The 18,374-nt window shown below is 34.8% G+C and overlaps 1 protein-coding gene across 3 annotated transcripts; it reads right to left on the reverse strand.

Annotated features, from left to right (window-relative positions):
- Positions 1-545: 545 nt before the first annotated feature.
- LOC140831866 (uncharacterized) lies at positions 546-5,529 on the reverse strand. 3 transcript variants are annotated; one of them, XM_073195588.1, is made up of 3 exons: positions 4,561-5,529; positions 2,965-3,074; positions 546-922 (listed from the first exon to the last, which is right to left on the reverse strand). In XM_073195588.1, exon 1 carries the CDS (start codon positions 5,362-5,364, stop codon positions 4,705-4,707), a length of 660 nt encoding a protein of 219 aa, XP_073051689.1. In that variant the 5' UTR covers positions 5,365-5,529; the 3' UTR covers positions 546-922; positions 2,965-3,074; positions 4,561-4,704. The 3 variants fall into 3 exon arrangements, with proteins under 3 accessions (XP_073051689.1, XP_073051694.1, XP_073051685.1); XM_073195593.1 differs by having other exon boundaries at positions 2,965-3,082; XM_073195584.1 differs by lacking the exon at positions 2,965-3,074.
- Positions 5,530-18,374: the final 12,845 nt, after the last annotated feature.

Below are 18,374 nucleotides of genomic sequence, written 5' to 3' on the forward strand. Positions count from 1 at the left end.
GAGTATGTCCAAATATTTCGAGCCGAATTTAACCCTTAATTTAAACCGAATTCGAACAGAAAATAATAATATTTTTTATCTTCAAATTGAACTCAAATTCAAATATACAAAATTTGAACCTTAGAATTTTGTTCACAGTCAGATTCATTAACACCCCTCCACAATACGGCATCAGACATTTTTTATACAAAAGTCAGAGATTATTATACAAGTCAATATCTTAATTAATCGTAAGTGATATTCAGTGGCATTTTAAGAAAGGTACATTTGATCTTTATCATTAGCTTTCAGTTAACGGCACGCATGGAAATTTCTATGCAGTTTCATGACAGGTAAAGAATTAGATTCAACTCTCAAGAGTGGGAATATTGCCAACTATATTGTATTTATTGCTAGTTTCTTTCGAACAATCAAAGTCATAAATTGCGGGTTTAGTCCGTAATAATCATTTCAGATGTCGATCACAACATGAAGTACACGAAACCATCACACAATTAGTTTTCAAAAAATTCGTGTGAACGAGAAGAAACAGCAACAAGCGTACATAAATAAACAAAGATAATTTGAATATCATGAGAAACGTGGCATATTTTTTTACCATTTTTCGTCAGCATCAAATCTTAAATCCAAAAAGAATAAATGGTTTTTCCAGTTTTGGTCGGTTGTACTTTTTTCATTACCAGCATACTAATCTCATAATCAGCAGTGCATGCTTTCTTTAGACATGAAAATATCACGCGTGAATCGTGATGGACTGTGCAGTAAAGGATCCCTACCTGAAGCCAAATTTCTCCACATCTTTTACACGCAATTTGGAAAAGACACATGGATGATGCTTGCGGGAAATGCACGTTAATCATGGACGAGGAATATCTAAAGATGCTAGCTTTAAACTTGGAAGTGCTGCATGGTAATGTTTCACCTGCTCAAGGAAGAAAAATGTAAACAGTTCATAAAATTAAGTACGCAAAAAGGTTCAAACGGTTGCTAGATACACACAGAAAGGCAACAAACAATCGGTTCGATAAATTATCAAGAATTGAAAGAAAAAACATGATTTAGATGTTATTTGTTCATCATCTTTCATAATTTAATCGAGAGAACTAGGGGCAGAGACTTCTAAATGCATATTTTAGGGGATTTCTGGCACCATTCCGAGTGGATTATCCATAAAGATTGCAACAACTTTGAAAAATTCCCCAAATGGTATTGAATACTAAAGCTTGACTCTACCGTCAACCACCTCCACAAACCACTTTCACCATTCTAGTTCATACTTATCAAAAGTAAGTTCCCACCACAATAATTTAATGTTTTGAGATATGATGACTCTAATTGCTTCGCCGTCATCAAATTCATTTTTAGACTTTATCTATTCATTTCCTAGTTATACACAATCCTCAAAAGATTATACGAATGCAACACACAATTTGTGTTTCCAGTTCAACACCTTTTCTATATCTTATGCATTCACCAATTCAAAGAAATGGACATGATATTGTCTTGAATATTAAATAATATTGATAATCAACTGCTGAAATTTATTGTGATTCAAATACAATGAATCCTTGAAGTGTAGGAAACAGTGAACGGGAAAAAAAACTTGAATAAAATATAAACTGAATTTAGAAAATAAAACGATCATTTATAAAAGATTTGACAAGGCAGAATAATTCGATGCAATCCAGACCCATTCCATTCATCCACCATTTTAATATTCTAAATCAAGAAAATTACTTATTAACATGGCCTCCTCCGCCTATTACAACCATGGACATTCTTTGAAAGACTAAAGATCACAGACTAGCACAAGGAACTTGTCAATTGGTTGGTCTACGAAGATATGAATGGAGTCATCAATAATTAAATAACACGATAGCCTTTTCATGGCTGATGAAATGATGATCAAGACTTTTGAAGCCAATCAACAATGCGGATACGACATTTTTATTGATAATACCAAAGTTTAGCATGAGGTGACAAAGTGATGATTCAACAAGCGTTTTTTATGGACTTGGTGCCAAATGAAGTCTTTGTTAATCTTCCGATTAATTAAAGGTGGACATAAATAACAATATCATTAAAAAACCACTGGAATCATTTTCTATTATGGGAATTTGACACGTAAAGGATCCAGTTTAACCCTCAAGCATAATAATATTTAATATATATTTGTCTTAAAATAAAACATTCTATCCGGTCGGTCACGCTTAAAACCCACAATTTTCTGGCATAAATTGTACAACAACTATCAAACAGATACGTGGGAAACAGTTACCATGATCTACAACAAAGGCAACAAATTCTAGCAACACACAAAGTTTTGCAAGTTGACAATTAAATGAAGCTAGTATCTCATTAATCTGAGTTAAGATAGAAACAAGACAAGGTTTCCGATTTGACACGCAGAGAGTATGAATGGAAGTGTGACGTAACCATCTAAAGTTGAGAAAAAAACTTCAAAAATTGCTTGATAATATGTCACGTGCCATAACATTTCAGAAGCTATCTAGAAAACCCAAGTTTGAGGCTTTGAGCAAATAAAGGAGATAACAGTTGAATCAGGGGAAAGGAAAAAAGTTTTGTAAATGTTTTGTTTTAATTTGAGCCTTTTAGGGGAAGAATTTTTAAGAAATGTTTTTGATTCGTTTGATTTTTCGGAAGAATGAAATTGTTATTATCAATGTCAAATCATGTCAGAAATTGTTCGATAAAATTATTTTTAAATTTCAAAATAGTATATTGTGAGTTTGAATTCAATAAGAACAGAAAACTATTTTTGGAAATAATGAATAGTTTAGTTAAAAGTAATTGTTAGAGCGGAAATTTGTTTTGGAGAAATAAAACAAAAATAAATATGATATTTATTTTTATCTTGGGGTATGAGAAAATGTCCTGAAAGATAAAAACAAGCATTGCATTGGTGAAGTCAACAATCTCAGGCAACAAAATTTCTGCCATTACCTATTTCATCCATCCATAGTTCCAGCATATAAGAAAATTTCTAACCAAGAAATTCTTTGCATCCAACTGTAAGCTCCTCGGAAACAATAGGAATAAATCTAGAAGACAATCTGCATATCTTCACCAAGAAACACATTGAAAAACAATGTCGCAACTGCATAATTGAAATGTAATCGAGCAAATCTAGGTAAAGTAGAAACAACTGTAGAGAGACACAAGGGGAAAGGGGGCCAGTAAAGAAGTTTGTTCATGGTAAATTTCGAATGCTCCGGTGCAATACAACACTTCGTTGATAACCAAGTAATCATAACAAGCTTTACAATAACCTAAGCAAGTTCGCTAATTCTAGCTACCTTCAATACACAGGGAAACTGAGTTTGCAATAGAAAATAAATTTAAGCCCTTAGCAACTGCATTTAGATTATTAAAACACGAAAACTGAACTACAGCGTATTGTTAAGTAAGAGTCCTCACTTTTAGTCAGGAAAATAAAATCCCAGAAAAACTAAAATATGAGACAGACAATACATCCATTAGTCTTTGTTTCAAATATGAATCTGACTCATCTTTCAGTGTATCTGCCGATATGCATGTATATTTCGGCTGCGTTGATTATTACATTCAAAGCTTAAGCAAAGACAATCAATGTGAAAATGGAGGTGTCGACCACCCCCATATCAAATGCAAGAACCAATTTTCAGTATTAAGTGGGAAGTTTGGATTTGGCCAAAATTTTGGGTCCATCCATCTAAAGAAGACGGAGGGTTTGCACAATCAATTGACTACTTAACTCACTGGACTTTATCGAATTAGATGAACCTAAACCAGAATTTGTATATTCCTAGATAAAATTCTCCACATGGCTCAAATCCAATATGAGAAGAATCTTCAGTCACCCATGGCATATCATGAATGATAAAAAGGAAATTGTGAATGGAAACTTTTAAATTTGAATAGAATCCGAAAGACAAAAAGGTTAACCATTGTTGACAACAGATAAAGAGCAAATTTTGTGATTGATATCTACAATTAACCAAATCTTCTAGAACCTCTTTTTCCTGTGGTTCTGGATCAGCTAAATTATATTGTCTAAGTCAATCACGACTATGCTGTATGTATTATAATCTTTATCATGGTCCTACATTTCAGGAGTTATCAATTTAGCAAAGGGCAATATTTTTTGATTTTTTTCTACTTAATATTGTGGCTAATAGCAATCTCTGCCACAACAATACTCAAGTATTTTCTAAAGATCGATTTAAAATGAGTTCGTGATTTTGGTTTGATTTTGTTCCTATCCCATAATCACACCTTTTGTGATCAGAAACACAGTTAATCGGTGCCAGTCTTCCCTAAAAAGCACAAGAAATCCTATATACTCACTCGTTTTGATGTCAAAGAAATCACAAAAATAAAAGTTAGCCTCACTAATAGAGTTCAAGAGCATCAAGACTATTAGAACTCAAAATAGTTCGATGATGCAAGCTTGTATAGACAGCAGTATTTTGCATGTCATAACAGATAGTGGATTGATTTCCGAAAGTAAAATATTAGTCAAGAATGAAATTCTAGTAGCAGAATAAGGACAAAGCTCACTTGATGAATTCCGATCCAAATATCAACTTCTCGAAATGCCTGAAATTTTTCAAGTCTCATGCCCACTTGAATGTCATCTTCTCCACCAGCTCCCACACTCTAAGAATCGCGTAACAAATCAAGAACTCTCGCAAAGCCACCTTTTTAACTGATCTTTCTCAGATAATCCTCAACGTCCTCGTCGGCAGAACTCAACAATTGACACCCTCTAACATTAGTCACAGCAAATTTACTCCTAAAGTCATCCCAAGACTTATCCAGTCCACAAGGCCAGATCTCTTTACTTCTTATATTCGTAAAACACGCCATGGAAATCAATGTAAAAGCCTCTTTCCATTCCACCACTCCCAAATCCGAACCACTCACTTCAATCCTCGCATTCTTAAAAGCCGGGGCACACTTCTGCTTCGCGAACTCAGCGCACCTTTCTCTGGCAGCAACACAACAAGCTTCCATCTCGATCTCCTCGCACTTTGCTCTTTCGCTGAGGTCCTGTTTGGAAGTCAGGCCCAAAACCAATTTCCACCAAGGGGGTTTGCATTTGTTCGAAGCGGAAATGGAACACCCAATTCGGGCCCCAGATTCGCATTGTGAGGTAATTTGGAGCTTGCAAGAGTTGTATGCGGCGGCCCAGGAGTCAGAGGTTTTGAATGCGAGGAGGTATGGTCCAGAAGACGGGTCGTCCGAAGGAGCAGCTCTGATGGGACCTCGTAGGAGAGGGAGTGGCCGAGGGAAGGTAATGAGAGTTGTAGCGGCGGAAAAGTAATCAGAGTCCGATGGAAGTGGCGGCAAGCGGCCGTCCATCGTAGGAACTTTGCCAAATTACCTAAATGCCATGTCTAGGAACCCAAACCCTAGAAAATGAATGAATTTTCCGTCTCTCTGACCTGCTGACAATATGTGACCGTGTCGTTTACGAGCTATCATCCACTTGCACCTCTGGACGGCATTGGCTTCACAAATTATTAAAACCCCAAAACTCCGAGGTAAATATGATTTTTGTTAGGTAGATTTGTTCTAAATCTTCGAATCCAACGATGACAAGAGATTTAGGAGCATGTATTCCATCTTGGAAATTTATTTATTTTATTGATTTTTGTATAGTTTAAAAGTTTAGAGATATTAAATATAGATTTTTATAAATTCATAAAAAGTCTAGTGGTATTTAAACTTGACTTTTGATAAATCTATAAAAATCTAGAGGTTTTCAATATTTCTATAGATTAAAATAATTCTAATATAATTCTTTATATACAAACTTTAAAACTCTAGGTACAACTTGAATTGATTTTTAAAAGTTCTAACTCATACACAAGCTCTTTTTTTCGAGTAGGTCTCTTGTGAGACGGTCTCACGAATCTTTATCTGTGAGACGGGTCAACCATGTTGCTATTCACAATAAAAAGTAATACTCTTAACATAAAAAATAATTTTTTTCATTGATGACACAAATAAGAGATACGTCTCACAAAATACGACTCGTGAGACCGTCTCACACAAGTTTTTCCCTTCTTTTTTTCTCTCACTCAAATCACCTTTCTTCTCTTCATATCTTCTTTTCTCTCATCTATCTTTGTGACTCTGTAATTTTCAAATTTTATCACTATACATATTTTTTTTTCTTCTCATATTTTTCATTTTTTTTATTGATTGCTCATTTAATAATTTTTATTTTAATATCTTAAAATATTATAAATTCTATAATTGATTTTATTATTTTTAATTTATGGTTTATACAAATAAACGTAATATTCAATATTTGTTAATGATCCAAAAAAAATAAAGTCGTTTAATTCTTAATAGTTGAACAGTCTATCAACAAGCATGACTAAAAAAATAAAAATTAAGATTTTAAACTATAATTTATAAATAAATTTTATGCTATAATTGATAAAATAATTTGTTTAATTCGTTGTTTAAAATTACATTTTATTTTTTTATTTTGTGGCTTTTAATCTTGAAATTTTACAAGGTTTAAATTATAATTATAAATTTTTTAATAAAATTATAACACTAGCTATAAGAAAATTATAAAATTTTATGGGCTAATAAAATTGAAATTAATATTAATTTTTTTAATAAATAAATTTAACTTTTTTATTAATTTTTTTTACTGAGAATTGCTGTGGGGACTCGAACGCTAATTAATTCTTAATCGTCATCAGGATCATCTTACTATCAAGTAATTAGGGTCATAAAAAATTTTCTTTTTAATGCAGAATGTAGTGAGATTAAACTAATAAACAACTCAGTATAAATAAAGTACAAGCCATGTACAGTCTACAAACTAGTAAAAACTAAGGTTCAACATCTAATTATCTAGTGTCAAAACCCTATATACATCAAAGTCTGAAGTCTCCACTCTATCACGATCTCTCCTCATCTCCTGGACCCTGATCTTATCTCACCTGTTGTCATGTACACATACAAACAAGACAACAGCCAGATAATACCGGTGAGAAAGATATCCCAGTATAAATCAATGAAACATACAATTATATAATCAATATAAAGCATGAAGCAGATATCAAGTATATATCAAAATCTAAAACATAATTAGTATCAAATTATCAATCATACTCGTGACTCCACGACTCAGACTAGACTCAATCCTAGTCTAGGGATCCCGGTTTCCAGATGGTGGTATTCCTATATCGACCAACAGTAATAGAAAAGACTCCACTTCTATCCACGTCGATATAACCAAACATCCAGTGTCCTGACCTAACCGTCATGGACTGTGGCCCTATCGCCAATATCCTATCTTATGACATCGTGCAATGTGCCCGTGGCGATCCTGCCACTATCAGGAACATCTGTCCCAAGATTTCTATACTATCTTGTGACATCTTGCAATATGTCCGTGGCGATCCCGCCACTATCAGGCACTTCTGTCACAAGATTACTCTTCGAAACTCGTCTAACACATACTCTCTATAAATCCATAGAACAAGCATATCAAATCAAGTCAATGCAAATAATAACAAATAGTATGTGATTTATGGAAACTCAAGTCCAAACCGACTCAAGTCGATCTCCCAATACCACATTGACTTATACCTTTCGTTTGTAGTCTCGGTCTGAAGCAATATCAATTCTGAAATCAAGACTGTCTCTGTAAATCTGAAACAACATATTGAGAATCATAATATCAATAATCCATTCCCAATTCAACACTGACTCTGATTAATCCGGATTTAATTCACATCATGGCATAGCACAATCTCAGTATCCCCGTTAATACCATATCAACAGACATCAATTACAAATCATAACTCATACCCGATACAATTTATAATTCATTCATAATCCAAATCTGTCCAATTTCAAATCAATATAATCAGAAAATCATAACAATTCCATAATCAGTCTGTTTCTTAATCTGAGTTCGATTTTATAAATCAATAATTACATATTACTAGGATTAAATTTCCGGACATTACAATTACTTTTTTTAAATTCTTTTTAGTATTTCAATTAATCTATAAAGAATCATATTTCAATAAAAAATATTCACACAAATATAAATAATATTATTTTCACATGAATATAAATACAGTTATGTTATAGACTAATACAGTTAAAGTATTTTTAAAAATTTACAAACATAAATGCAAATCCATAAATATATATATATATATATATATATATATATATATATATATAAATATATAAATATATATAAATTAATTGATTTAACTTTAAAATAAGTAATTTTTTACTAATATAAATTTTAAAAAAATATTTCAAACTGAATATAATAATTATGTCAATTAATTATTAGTTCAAAAAAATTAATAAAAAAGTTATATCTTATAATATAATAAAAAAAATTCTATAGAATTCTATATAAAAAAGAAAATGTTAGCGAAAGTCTATAAAAAAATCTTTTAAAAAGTTTACAAAATCCACGTAAATATGTTTGTAAATCTATGAGATTCTGTAAAAGTCAGTAAAAATATATCAAATCTACATCATCAAAACATTGGATTGAATACACTTCACTAAGTTTGCATTCATTAATGTCACACAAAATATGTGTTTGTACTATCTGATCTATACAAATATATTTATGCACTCTATGACTTAATATCTTTTATCGGATGAAAATATGTTCAAAATATTGAAAATATGGTACTTATATATGAATACCAACTATTTGTCTTTTCAGATGAAAAACAGTGCATAATATTATAGATATGGTACTAATATATGATATCTGAGTAACAACTATTTCAGATTTGGTACTAATAAATAATTTTTGAGTACATTTATTATTATTAATGACACATTTATCTTTTCACAAGTGAAAATAGCTATAAAACATTAAAAATATTGTATTAATATATGATATTTAGTTCCAACTATTTCAAACATGTATATAAATATATTTCAAAATTTTGTTGGCGCGTGTTTCTGGACTTGCTATTCCATCCAACACACATGGGGAATTATCGCTTTCTATATATGTATATAAATATATTTCAAAATTATAAATATAATTAATTTTGAACTAATTTAGTGGGAAATTGGCGAAACTTGTAAAAAGTTATAATAAATTGAAATAATATAAAGATAATATAACTATTTTTAACTCTAAACATAGGGATGTAAATGAACCAAACCGTTTGTGAGCTATTCGAAGCTCGATTCGATAAAAGCTTGTTTGAGCTCGTTTAATGAGGCTCGTTAAGATAAACAAACCAAACTCAAGCTTTACAGTATTTGGCTCGTTAGCTCGTGAACATGTTCGTTAGTAAGTTCATGAGTAATCTTTTAGATGAAAAAATAATAATTCTGATATTTGATTTATTGATTTTGCATATTATTTATGAAATATATAGAAAAATCTATTAAATTTATTTATTATAATAAATTTAAAAATTTTAATAAAAATAATATATTTTTCTTTAAATATATAATTTACTTTTTAATTAATTTAATTAAAATTTAAATATATAATTCATATTTATTAAGCTTGTTTAGGCTCGTTAAAGGCTCGTTAAATGTTAGCGAAAGTCTATAAAAAAATCTTTTAAAAAGTTTACAAAATCCACGTAAATATGTTTGTAAATCTATGAGATTCTGTAAAAGTCAGTAAAAATATATCAAATCTACATCATCAAAACATTGGATTGAATACACTTCACTAAGTTTGCATTCATTAATGTCACACAAAATATGTGTTTGTACTATCTGATCTATACAAATATATTTATGCACTCTATGACTTAATATCTTTTATCGGATGAAAATATGTTCAAAATATTGAAAATATGGTACTTATATATGAATACCAACTATTTGTCTTTTCAGATGAAAAACAGTGCATAATATTATAGATATGGTACTAATATATGATATCTGAGTAACAACTATTTCAGATTTGGTACTAATAAATAATTTTTGAGTACATTTATTATTATTAATGACACATTTATCTTTTCACAAGTGAAAATAGCTATAAAACATTAAAAATATTGTATTAATATATGATATTTAGTTCCAACTATTTCAAACATGTATATAAATATATTTCAAAATTTTGTTGGCGCGTGTTTCTGGACTTGCTATTCCATCCAACACACATGGGGAATTATCGCTTTCTATATATGTATATAAATATATTTCAAAATTATAAATATAATTAATTTTGAACTAATTTAGTGGGAAATTGGCGAAACTTGTAAAAAGTTATAATAAATTGAAATAATATAAAGATAATATAACTATTTTTAACTCTAAACATAGGGATGTAAATGAACCAAACCGTTTGTGAGCTATTCGAAGCTCGATTCGATAAAAGCTTGTTTGAGCTCGTTTAATGAGGCTCGTTAAGATAAACAAACCAAACTCAAGCTTTACAGTATTTGGCTCGTTAGCTCGTGAACATGTTCGTTAGTAAGTTCATGAGTAATCTTTTAGATGAAAAAATAATAATTCTGATATTTGATTTATTGATTTTGCATATTATTTATGAAATATATAGAAAAATCTATTAAATTTATTTATTATAATAAATTTACAAATTTTAATAAAAATAATATATTTTTCTTTAAATATATAATTTACTTTTTAATTAATTTAATTAAAATTTAAATATATAATTCATATTTATTAAGCTTGTTTAGGCTCGTTAAAGACTTGAATAAGCTCGTGAGCCATGCATATATTCGTTAAATAAGGCTCGAGTTCGGCTCGATTATAAACGAACCAAGCTCAAACATTCAAGAGTTCGGCTCGACTCGACTCGATTACATCCCTATCTAAACATGGTAATAATTGGTCGCCAAACATGAGATAATACGCCAGAATGAGAGTATCAATATATGTGGGAATATTTGGTTTATGACATGACTGGTTAGTGATATGGTGGGAAAGTATATGAAAATATTATTTTTTACAATAAATATTATTTTTTATTGTAAAAAAAATTTACTTGTTCAATGATTTTTTTAAACAAATCGACTAAAGTAATCACAAATCATGCAATTTTGAATTTTCATTTAAATTTATGGATTTTAAAAATACATATAAATTAAGTTCAGTTAATGTTCAACACAAAGACGTTATAAAGCTAAATAAATAACTAGATGTAGAGTTCCAATTTTATTGAGTAAGGTTGAATTAAATTGATTGATAAACTGAATAGTTCATGTATTATGTGTCATATTTTTAAACTTTCGATTTACATAAATGAAAGTACAGGATATATTTTATCCGCAATTTGATAATAAGTCCAGATACCTCAAGAAGCGATGGGTTCATCGGGTCATCCTGGGACTTGAGCCGGGGATGAGTCGAAATGATAAGGAAATTCGAGGTAAGAACCAACCCATGAGAAGGAAATGTTCTTTTATAAGCCATCCTTGGGTTTGCAACACTAGGGCAGCTGATCAGACCAACACGTGCTTGAATGAGCCTGGGTTCTAAGCTTAGTGGGGAAATGTATTAGGACTTAAAGGACCAAGGGTCTTGTCATCGTTCTCACACCACGATCATTTGCCTGAGCACCTCAGTACATGTGTCAATTCTGGGTCCACAGATATGGGATGTTACGCTTCGAAATTATTGGTATATCATTCATCGCAAGTAGAGATGATGTGATTAGGCTAGAGATAGTAAGAATTGTCAGTTGAAGCATTGTCAGAAGGTAAGGCATGGGCAACCATCTTGCCATAACTAGTAACCGAACGTTGAAAACAAGATCATCATTACCTTTTTTTCTATAAATACTCGGGCTTACTTGATCCTAAAACGGTCTATGCACTTAACATTTTTGCACATGTATTCAATATACATTCTCTATTTTTTTTTGCGAAAACACTTGCATGACTTGAGAGTTGGAGTGGTAACACCGAAAAACTTTCTGGCAACTCACTAACTTTCTTTATTCTTAAAAGCGTGCATATCACTAAGTCTTGGGACTATATGCCCGGTCTCAAGCGTCTATGTGAAGATCTTACCTGGCCCAGTGAATTGCCCACCCAGCTCACCTAATATAAAGGCCATCGTCATTCGCACCGTCTGTGGGAAATCAAATCTAAGAAGTGAATATGATTTCCACCCGAAAATCATTGCAGAAGGATGATTCTCGGAAGGAGACCATATAAGAAAAAGTCCCCCAAGGGGATCCACCCCCTTAAAACAATTTCACACCCAATCCAGAATAGCTATGGATAGTTGTGAGCTTCCAAAAGTCATCGTAGAGAAATTATCTTCCGACAGCAGTCACTTGCACTGAGAAGAGGGGTCTGAGGACGAGTCCCCTCCTTGACAAAGCAAAAAATGAGTAAAGCTCTTAGGAATATTCCAAGGCTCTCGCCATGGTCGAGGAACTTGAATATTTAAGCAAGAAGGTAGAAAAAATTTAAGGACAAACCAGGTCCTCCCGAGCCCCTCGAGTCCATCCAAGAAGGTGTCATTGATCCACCCAGATAGTAAATAAACCCTTGCATGCCAATTGCAAGTCGGCAAAATTTAGAGAACATGACGAGAACACCGATCTCGAAGAACATTCGGCCCGGTTCGAGAACATGGCCATGTTGCACTATTATGAGGGTAAAATCAAGTGCAAAGATTTCTTAACCACGTTGGTGGACTCAGCATAGTGATGGTTTGAAAAGCTCGAGCAACAAAGCATACATTCTTTTTATTACTTCAAGACCATTTATTGCACCATTTTAGTAGCAGCAACAAATACAAGAAAACTGCCTTTCCAGTATATTTGAGTAAAACAAGTGGCCGCACCTAATCAAAACTTAAGTATGCAACCGCCACACAAATACAAGAACAACCCTCGAATCTTCAGTATATTTGACGGTAAAACACTCAGTCCTCCTCCTGGGAACCGAGGCCTGCCCCATTATGGGCGTACATAAGTAAGATGGTCAACCAAAACAGCATGATCCTAGAAGGACTCACAATGCCAGTCTCTGGATAGCCCCCCCCACCCCCCCACCCCCCCCCCCCCCCCCCCCCCCCCCCCCCCCCCCAAGACCAAAATTATTGCCCTAAAACGGGGACTCCAGGAATGGATTTCTTCCGGTCCTTGGTAGAAAAGCTGCCATTAGGGATGTAATCGAGTCGAGTCGAGCCGAACTCTTGAATGTTTGAGCTTGGTTCGTTTATAATCGAGCCGAACTCGAGCCTTATTTAACGAATATATGCATGGCTCACGAGCTTATTCAAGTCTTTAACGAGCCTAAACAAGCTTAATAAATATGAATTATATATTTAAATTTTAATTAAATTAATTAAAAAGTAAATTATATATTTAAAGAAAAATATATTATTTTTATTAAAATTTGTAAATTTATTATAATAAATAAATTTAATAGATTTTTCTATATATTTCATAAATAATATGCAAAATCAATAAATCAAATATCAGAATTATTATTTTTTCATCTAAAAGATTACTCATGAACTTACTAACGAACATGTTCACGAGCTAACGAGCCAAATACTGTAAAGCTTGAGTTTGGTTTGTTTATCTTAACGAGCCTCATTAAACGAGCTCAAACAAGCTTTTATCGAATCGAGCTTCGAATAGCTCACAAACGGTTTGGTTCATTTACATCCCTAGCTGCCATGGGATTTTGAAGATCTGTGTACCAGGCTGAGAAGTACATTAACATGGAAAAGGGCCAGAGGTAGAAAAGAGAAGCCAGGAAGAAATAATGGGGTGATCAGCTAGGGAGATTAGAAGACCGAGCACAGAAGTGAAGCTTTTTGGGGTGGTTATCTCACTACACACCCCTAAAAGCTTCGAAATATCGAGCGATACAACTTTGTGACGAGGAGAAATAACCTTACCAACCCTCGCAGTCCTCTCAGGACATGAGAGCATCAATGAAATTTTATACGATCACCGGGAGTACTATCATGATACTAGCGGGTGTAAGCAATTGAAGAAGGACCATTCCCAACCAGATCCTGTCAAAACTGACCCATAAATGAAAAGAGCTCGGGGACTCCTGTGGTTACCTAAGAGCTCAGGATCTCTCCCCTCTTCCAACACCCCAAGTTTCAAGCCCAATCTGGAGGTAATCACTAGCCCTCCCCATCATACAGGTCCCGAGGGGAGAAAGGTCGGAGAAAATCTCCTACTCTAGGTGTAAACAAGATGATTTTAGGAGGGATCCAGTGATGATTATTACAACCGGGCTAGTAAGACATAGATCCGGTGAGAAATTTTGGGAGTGGATACTAAAAGGCAGGAAGATGAACCAATAATCAGTTATGGCCCCAGGATTTACGGGGCGTCACTTTACCTCTTAATGATGTCTTTGTCATCCAGGTCAATATTGCCAATTTTGATGCCAGGCTGATGTTTGTTGATTCAGGCAGCTCGATTAATATTGTATTTCAAGAAGCCTTGAACCAGATGGACTTGAAGGACTGCATATTAGAACCAGTGGACACCGATCTTTTTGGTTTTGCTGGTCACACGGTATATCGAAGGTGAGAGATTGTGCTTCCCTTAATAGTCGGGGCCGGGTAATTAAGCAAATCAGTCATGACCACCTTCATTATGGTCAGTGTGCCTTCTACATATAATGTTATCTTGGGAATGCGGTCCATGAATGTCCTCAGGGCCATTGCCTCAACTGACCATCAAAAGATTAAGTTCTCATTGAAGAACATGGTGGAAGATGTCTAGGGAGAACAGTCATCCTCTCGAAAATTGTTATATTGAAATTGTCCGTGTTGAAAAGGCGAGAGCAAGGAGGGATGATGAGAAAAAACCAGGTAGATAAGGAGAAGTGCACTCGATTGAGGACATATAGACAATAGTAGATAAAGAGCATGAGGAAGTGAATTTTGTTCCTGGTTACCCTAAAAAATCACCAAGATGGCCTAGGATTTTGAACCTTCTACTCGGGCCAAGTTATTGGCTTGTTTATGCAAAATTCTGAGTTCTTTGCACGGTCCCCTTCAGAGCTGGTCGAGATCTCAATCCATGTTTCTGAACATAAATTAAACATTTTCGGGGTTCCCGACCTGTGATGCAGAAGAGAAGAAACTTTGGGCCCGAAAATGACAGGGTGATAGCTGAGCAGGTGCAGGAGTTGCTGAAAGATGGGAAGATCCGGGAAGTTCAATTATCTACTTGGCTGTCAAATGTTGTCCTAGTCCAAAAGGCCACCGACAAGTGGAAAATGTGTGTGAAATTCAGGGATTTAAATAAAGTTTTCCCTAAGGATTACTACCACTTCCGGATAAATCAACTAGTGGACTTCACCTAGGCATACGAGTTGCTATGTTTTATGGATGCCTATCAGGGATACCAATAAATCCCTTTGGCGTAGGAAAATTAGGATAAGGTCAATTTTATAACCTCGGGTGATACATTCTGTTATATAGTTATGTCATTTGATTTAAAGAATCCAGGGACCACTTATCAATAACTAATGGATAAAATCTTTGAGAAGAAAGCTGGGAGAAATATCGAAGTATATGTTGATGATGTCCTAATTAAATCTAAAGAAAAATCTTATTCCATCCTCGATCTCGAGGAGACCTTTTCAATTCTTAGAGAGTATGAGGTGAAATTGAATTTGTTACGCCTTAAACGCATACAAATCTCGAGGATGAGATTAATGTTTTAATGCTGTAACATATCCCAAAGTTTTTGTTTTGATGATACCAAAACTTGGATTAAAAATGTACTAATGTTTTATATTGAGGCATGCAGGAAATTAAGAACAGGTTACGTTCGGAAGATCCGACATTCGGTTCGGACGGTCCGAAATTGTGCAATTCAGAAGCAAAATAGAAGCTGTTCGGAAGCTGCGAGGAGAGCGTTCGGACGTTCCGAAGACGTGATCGGACGTTCCGAACACAAGCAATCAAATCACTTCAATGCGGAGACAAATTGATATGACTGATTGATCGAGTAAGATTTCGGACGCTACGAAGGACATTTCGGACGCTACGAAGTGTTGAAGATTTCAAATCTCCGGAAACGCGGGAATGTTCGGACGGTACGAACTTGAGTTCGGACCTTCCGAAGCTGTTCACACACTGTCTGAAAGAACTGTTCGGAAGATACGAAGTTTGATCGGTCCATCCGAAGCGCATGTTCGGACCCTACGAAGTCAAGAACGGACGATCCGAAGTCATCCCAAAATTACGGAAATTGATTTCAATCACATCGGACGTTCCGAAGCATAAACAGAAGATCCGAACCTTGGCGTCCAAGACTAGTATAAATAGGCCTTTGAGGATGCATTTTCATATATCCCACTCCACTCTCCTGTCTCTTACAAAGCTTTCTACTATCTCTTGTGTGCGTTGATTAAAAGAGTTGTAATATCAAAAGAGTTGTAGAAAAAGAGTGAAAGTAATACTCTCGAGTGGGTTGTAAAGTTCGTGGCTATCCTTGGAGCCCTCAAGGCCAAGTAGACGCATCGAGGCGTGGTTGTAAAAGCTAGCTTGGAGCTCCTAAAGCCAAGTCGATATAGTGATACCTCGATCCTCATCGAGAAGGGGAGACGTAGACGATTCTTCGTCGAACTTCCATAAACATCTCTATCCCTCTTTACTTTACGCATTTACTTATTTTACGCACTTACTTTACGCATTCATTTTATTTGTGATTGTCCCTCAAGTCTTCCGCTTGCAATTTTTGCAAACTCGTTTTAAAAACGCTAAAGGGCCTAAAAGAACCTATTCACCCCCCCTTTAGGTTCTTCAAGTGGTATCAGAGCAAGGTTTTTCAAAATCTTTTAAAATGGCCAATCTAGCAAGCGAGTATGCCCAAGGACAATCCACAAATCGTCCCCCTCTTTTCAATGGTACTAATTACGGATATTGGAAAAATAGAATATCTCTATACATCCAATCCGTCGATTACGACCTTTGGAAAATAACGGTGAAAGGTCCCTATATCCCCATGAAAACGGTGGATAATAAGGAAATTCCTAAGGGAATGGATGACTTCACCAAGGACGATATGAAACTTATCTCTCAAAATGCTAAAGCTATGAATATTCTTCATTGTTCTCTAGATATGAATGAATACAACCGAATCTCGGCTTGCACCTCCGCCAAAGAGATTTGGGACAAATTGGAGATTTGCCACGAGGGAACCAATCAAGTCAAAGAAACGAAGATAGACCTTCTCCAACTCAAGTACGAGACCTTTGAGATGGAACCCAAGGAGGATATCGACACCATGTTCCGGCGGCTCACCCAAATCATCAATGAGCTTGCCCAACTTGGTGAGAACTACCCAACTAAACAAGTGTGGAGGAGAGCCCTTCGAGCATTACCGGCGGAATGGGATGCAAAGCGCACGGCTATCATTGAATCCAACAAGGGAGATGCGGCATCCTACGACCTTGATCAACTTCATGGGACCCTAAAGACCCATGAACTTGAAGTATCTACCCGGAAGGAGACAAAGAAAGATGACGACAAAGTAAAGGCGAAAGGGATCGCCTTGACCAGTCAACTTGAAGATAGCGACGATGAAGAAATGGCACTCCTCACTAGAAAGTTCAAAAGATTCATGCGGAGTTCCAACTTCAACAAGAAAGACAAAAAGTTTGAGAAGGAAGTGACCTGCTACAACTGTCAACAAAAGGGTCACTATGCAAACGAGTGTCCCTCCAAGAAGAAGGCCGGCAAAGACAAGAAAAAGGCCCTTCTAGCCACGTGGAGCGACAGCGACAACGAAGAGGAGTCTACCCTATGCTTCATGGCGAAGGAAGATCATCTGACCGACTCGGATGACGACGAGGTACCCTCTTACGATGAATTACTCTCCGCTTACACTAGTATGTACAATAAGGCTAAGTCACTTAGAAATGAGAATAAGCAACTTAAAACTGAACTAGAAGCTAGGATGCATGACAACACTAAGCTCAAGACAAACCTAAGAGACTTAGAGAAAGCCTTCAACAAGTTCAATGAGAGTAGCGGTAAACTAGAAAACCTCTTGAGCATGCAAAGGTGTAACTTCGACAAAGGAGGTCTAGGATATGAAAAGAAATCAGTCAACTTCGCTAGTCTTATCGCAAAGGCAAAACCAAGAACACCACCAACATGTACTTACTGTTGTAAGATAGGCCACATAAGACCTAAATGCAAGAAACTTAGACACCAACACAACAAGAATAGTTATTGGAAATGGATCCCCAAATCCCCAACTACTACTAACCCCAAAGGACCCAAAGAAACGGGTACCAACTATCAAACTGTATCTCAACCTTGTAGGGACAAAGGGGAGACAAGTCATCGAGCACTTGGTATCTTGACAGTGGATGCTCTCGACACATGACGGGAGAAAAGAAGCTGCTACAATC

Source organism: Primulina eburnea, chromosome 1, assembly GCF_022965805.1.
Source record: "Primulina eburnea isolate SZY01 chromosome 1, ASM2296580v1, whole genome shotgun sequence".
NCBI lineage: Eukaryota > Viridiplantae > Streptophyta > Magnoliopsida > Lamiales > Gesneriaceae > Primulina > Primulina eburnea.

Excerpts from the sequence above, each read along its gene's own strand:
- LOC140831866 (XM_073195584.1), bottom strand. The coding sequence starts at position 5,364 with ATGGACGGCCGCTTGCCGCCACTTCCATCGGACTCTGATTACTTTTCC.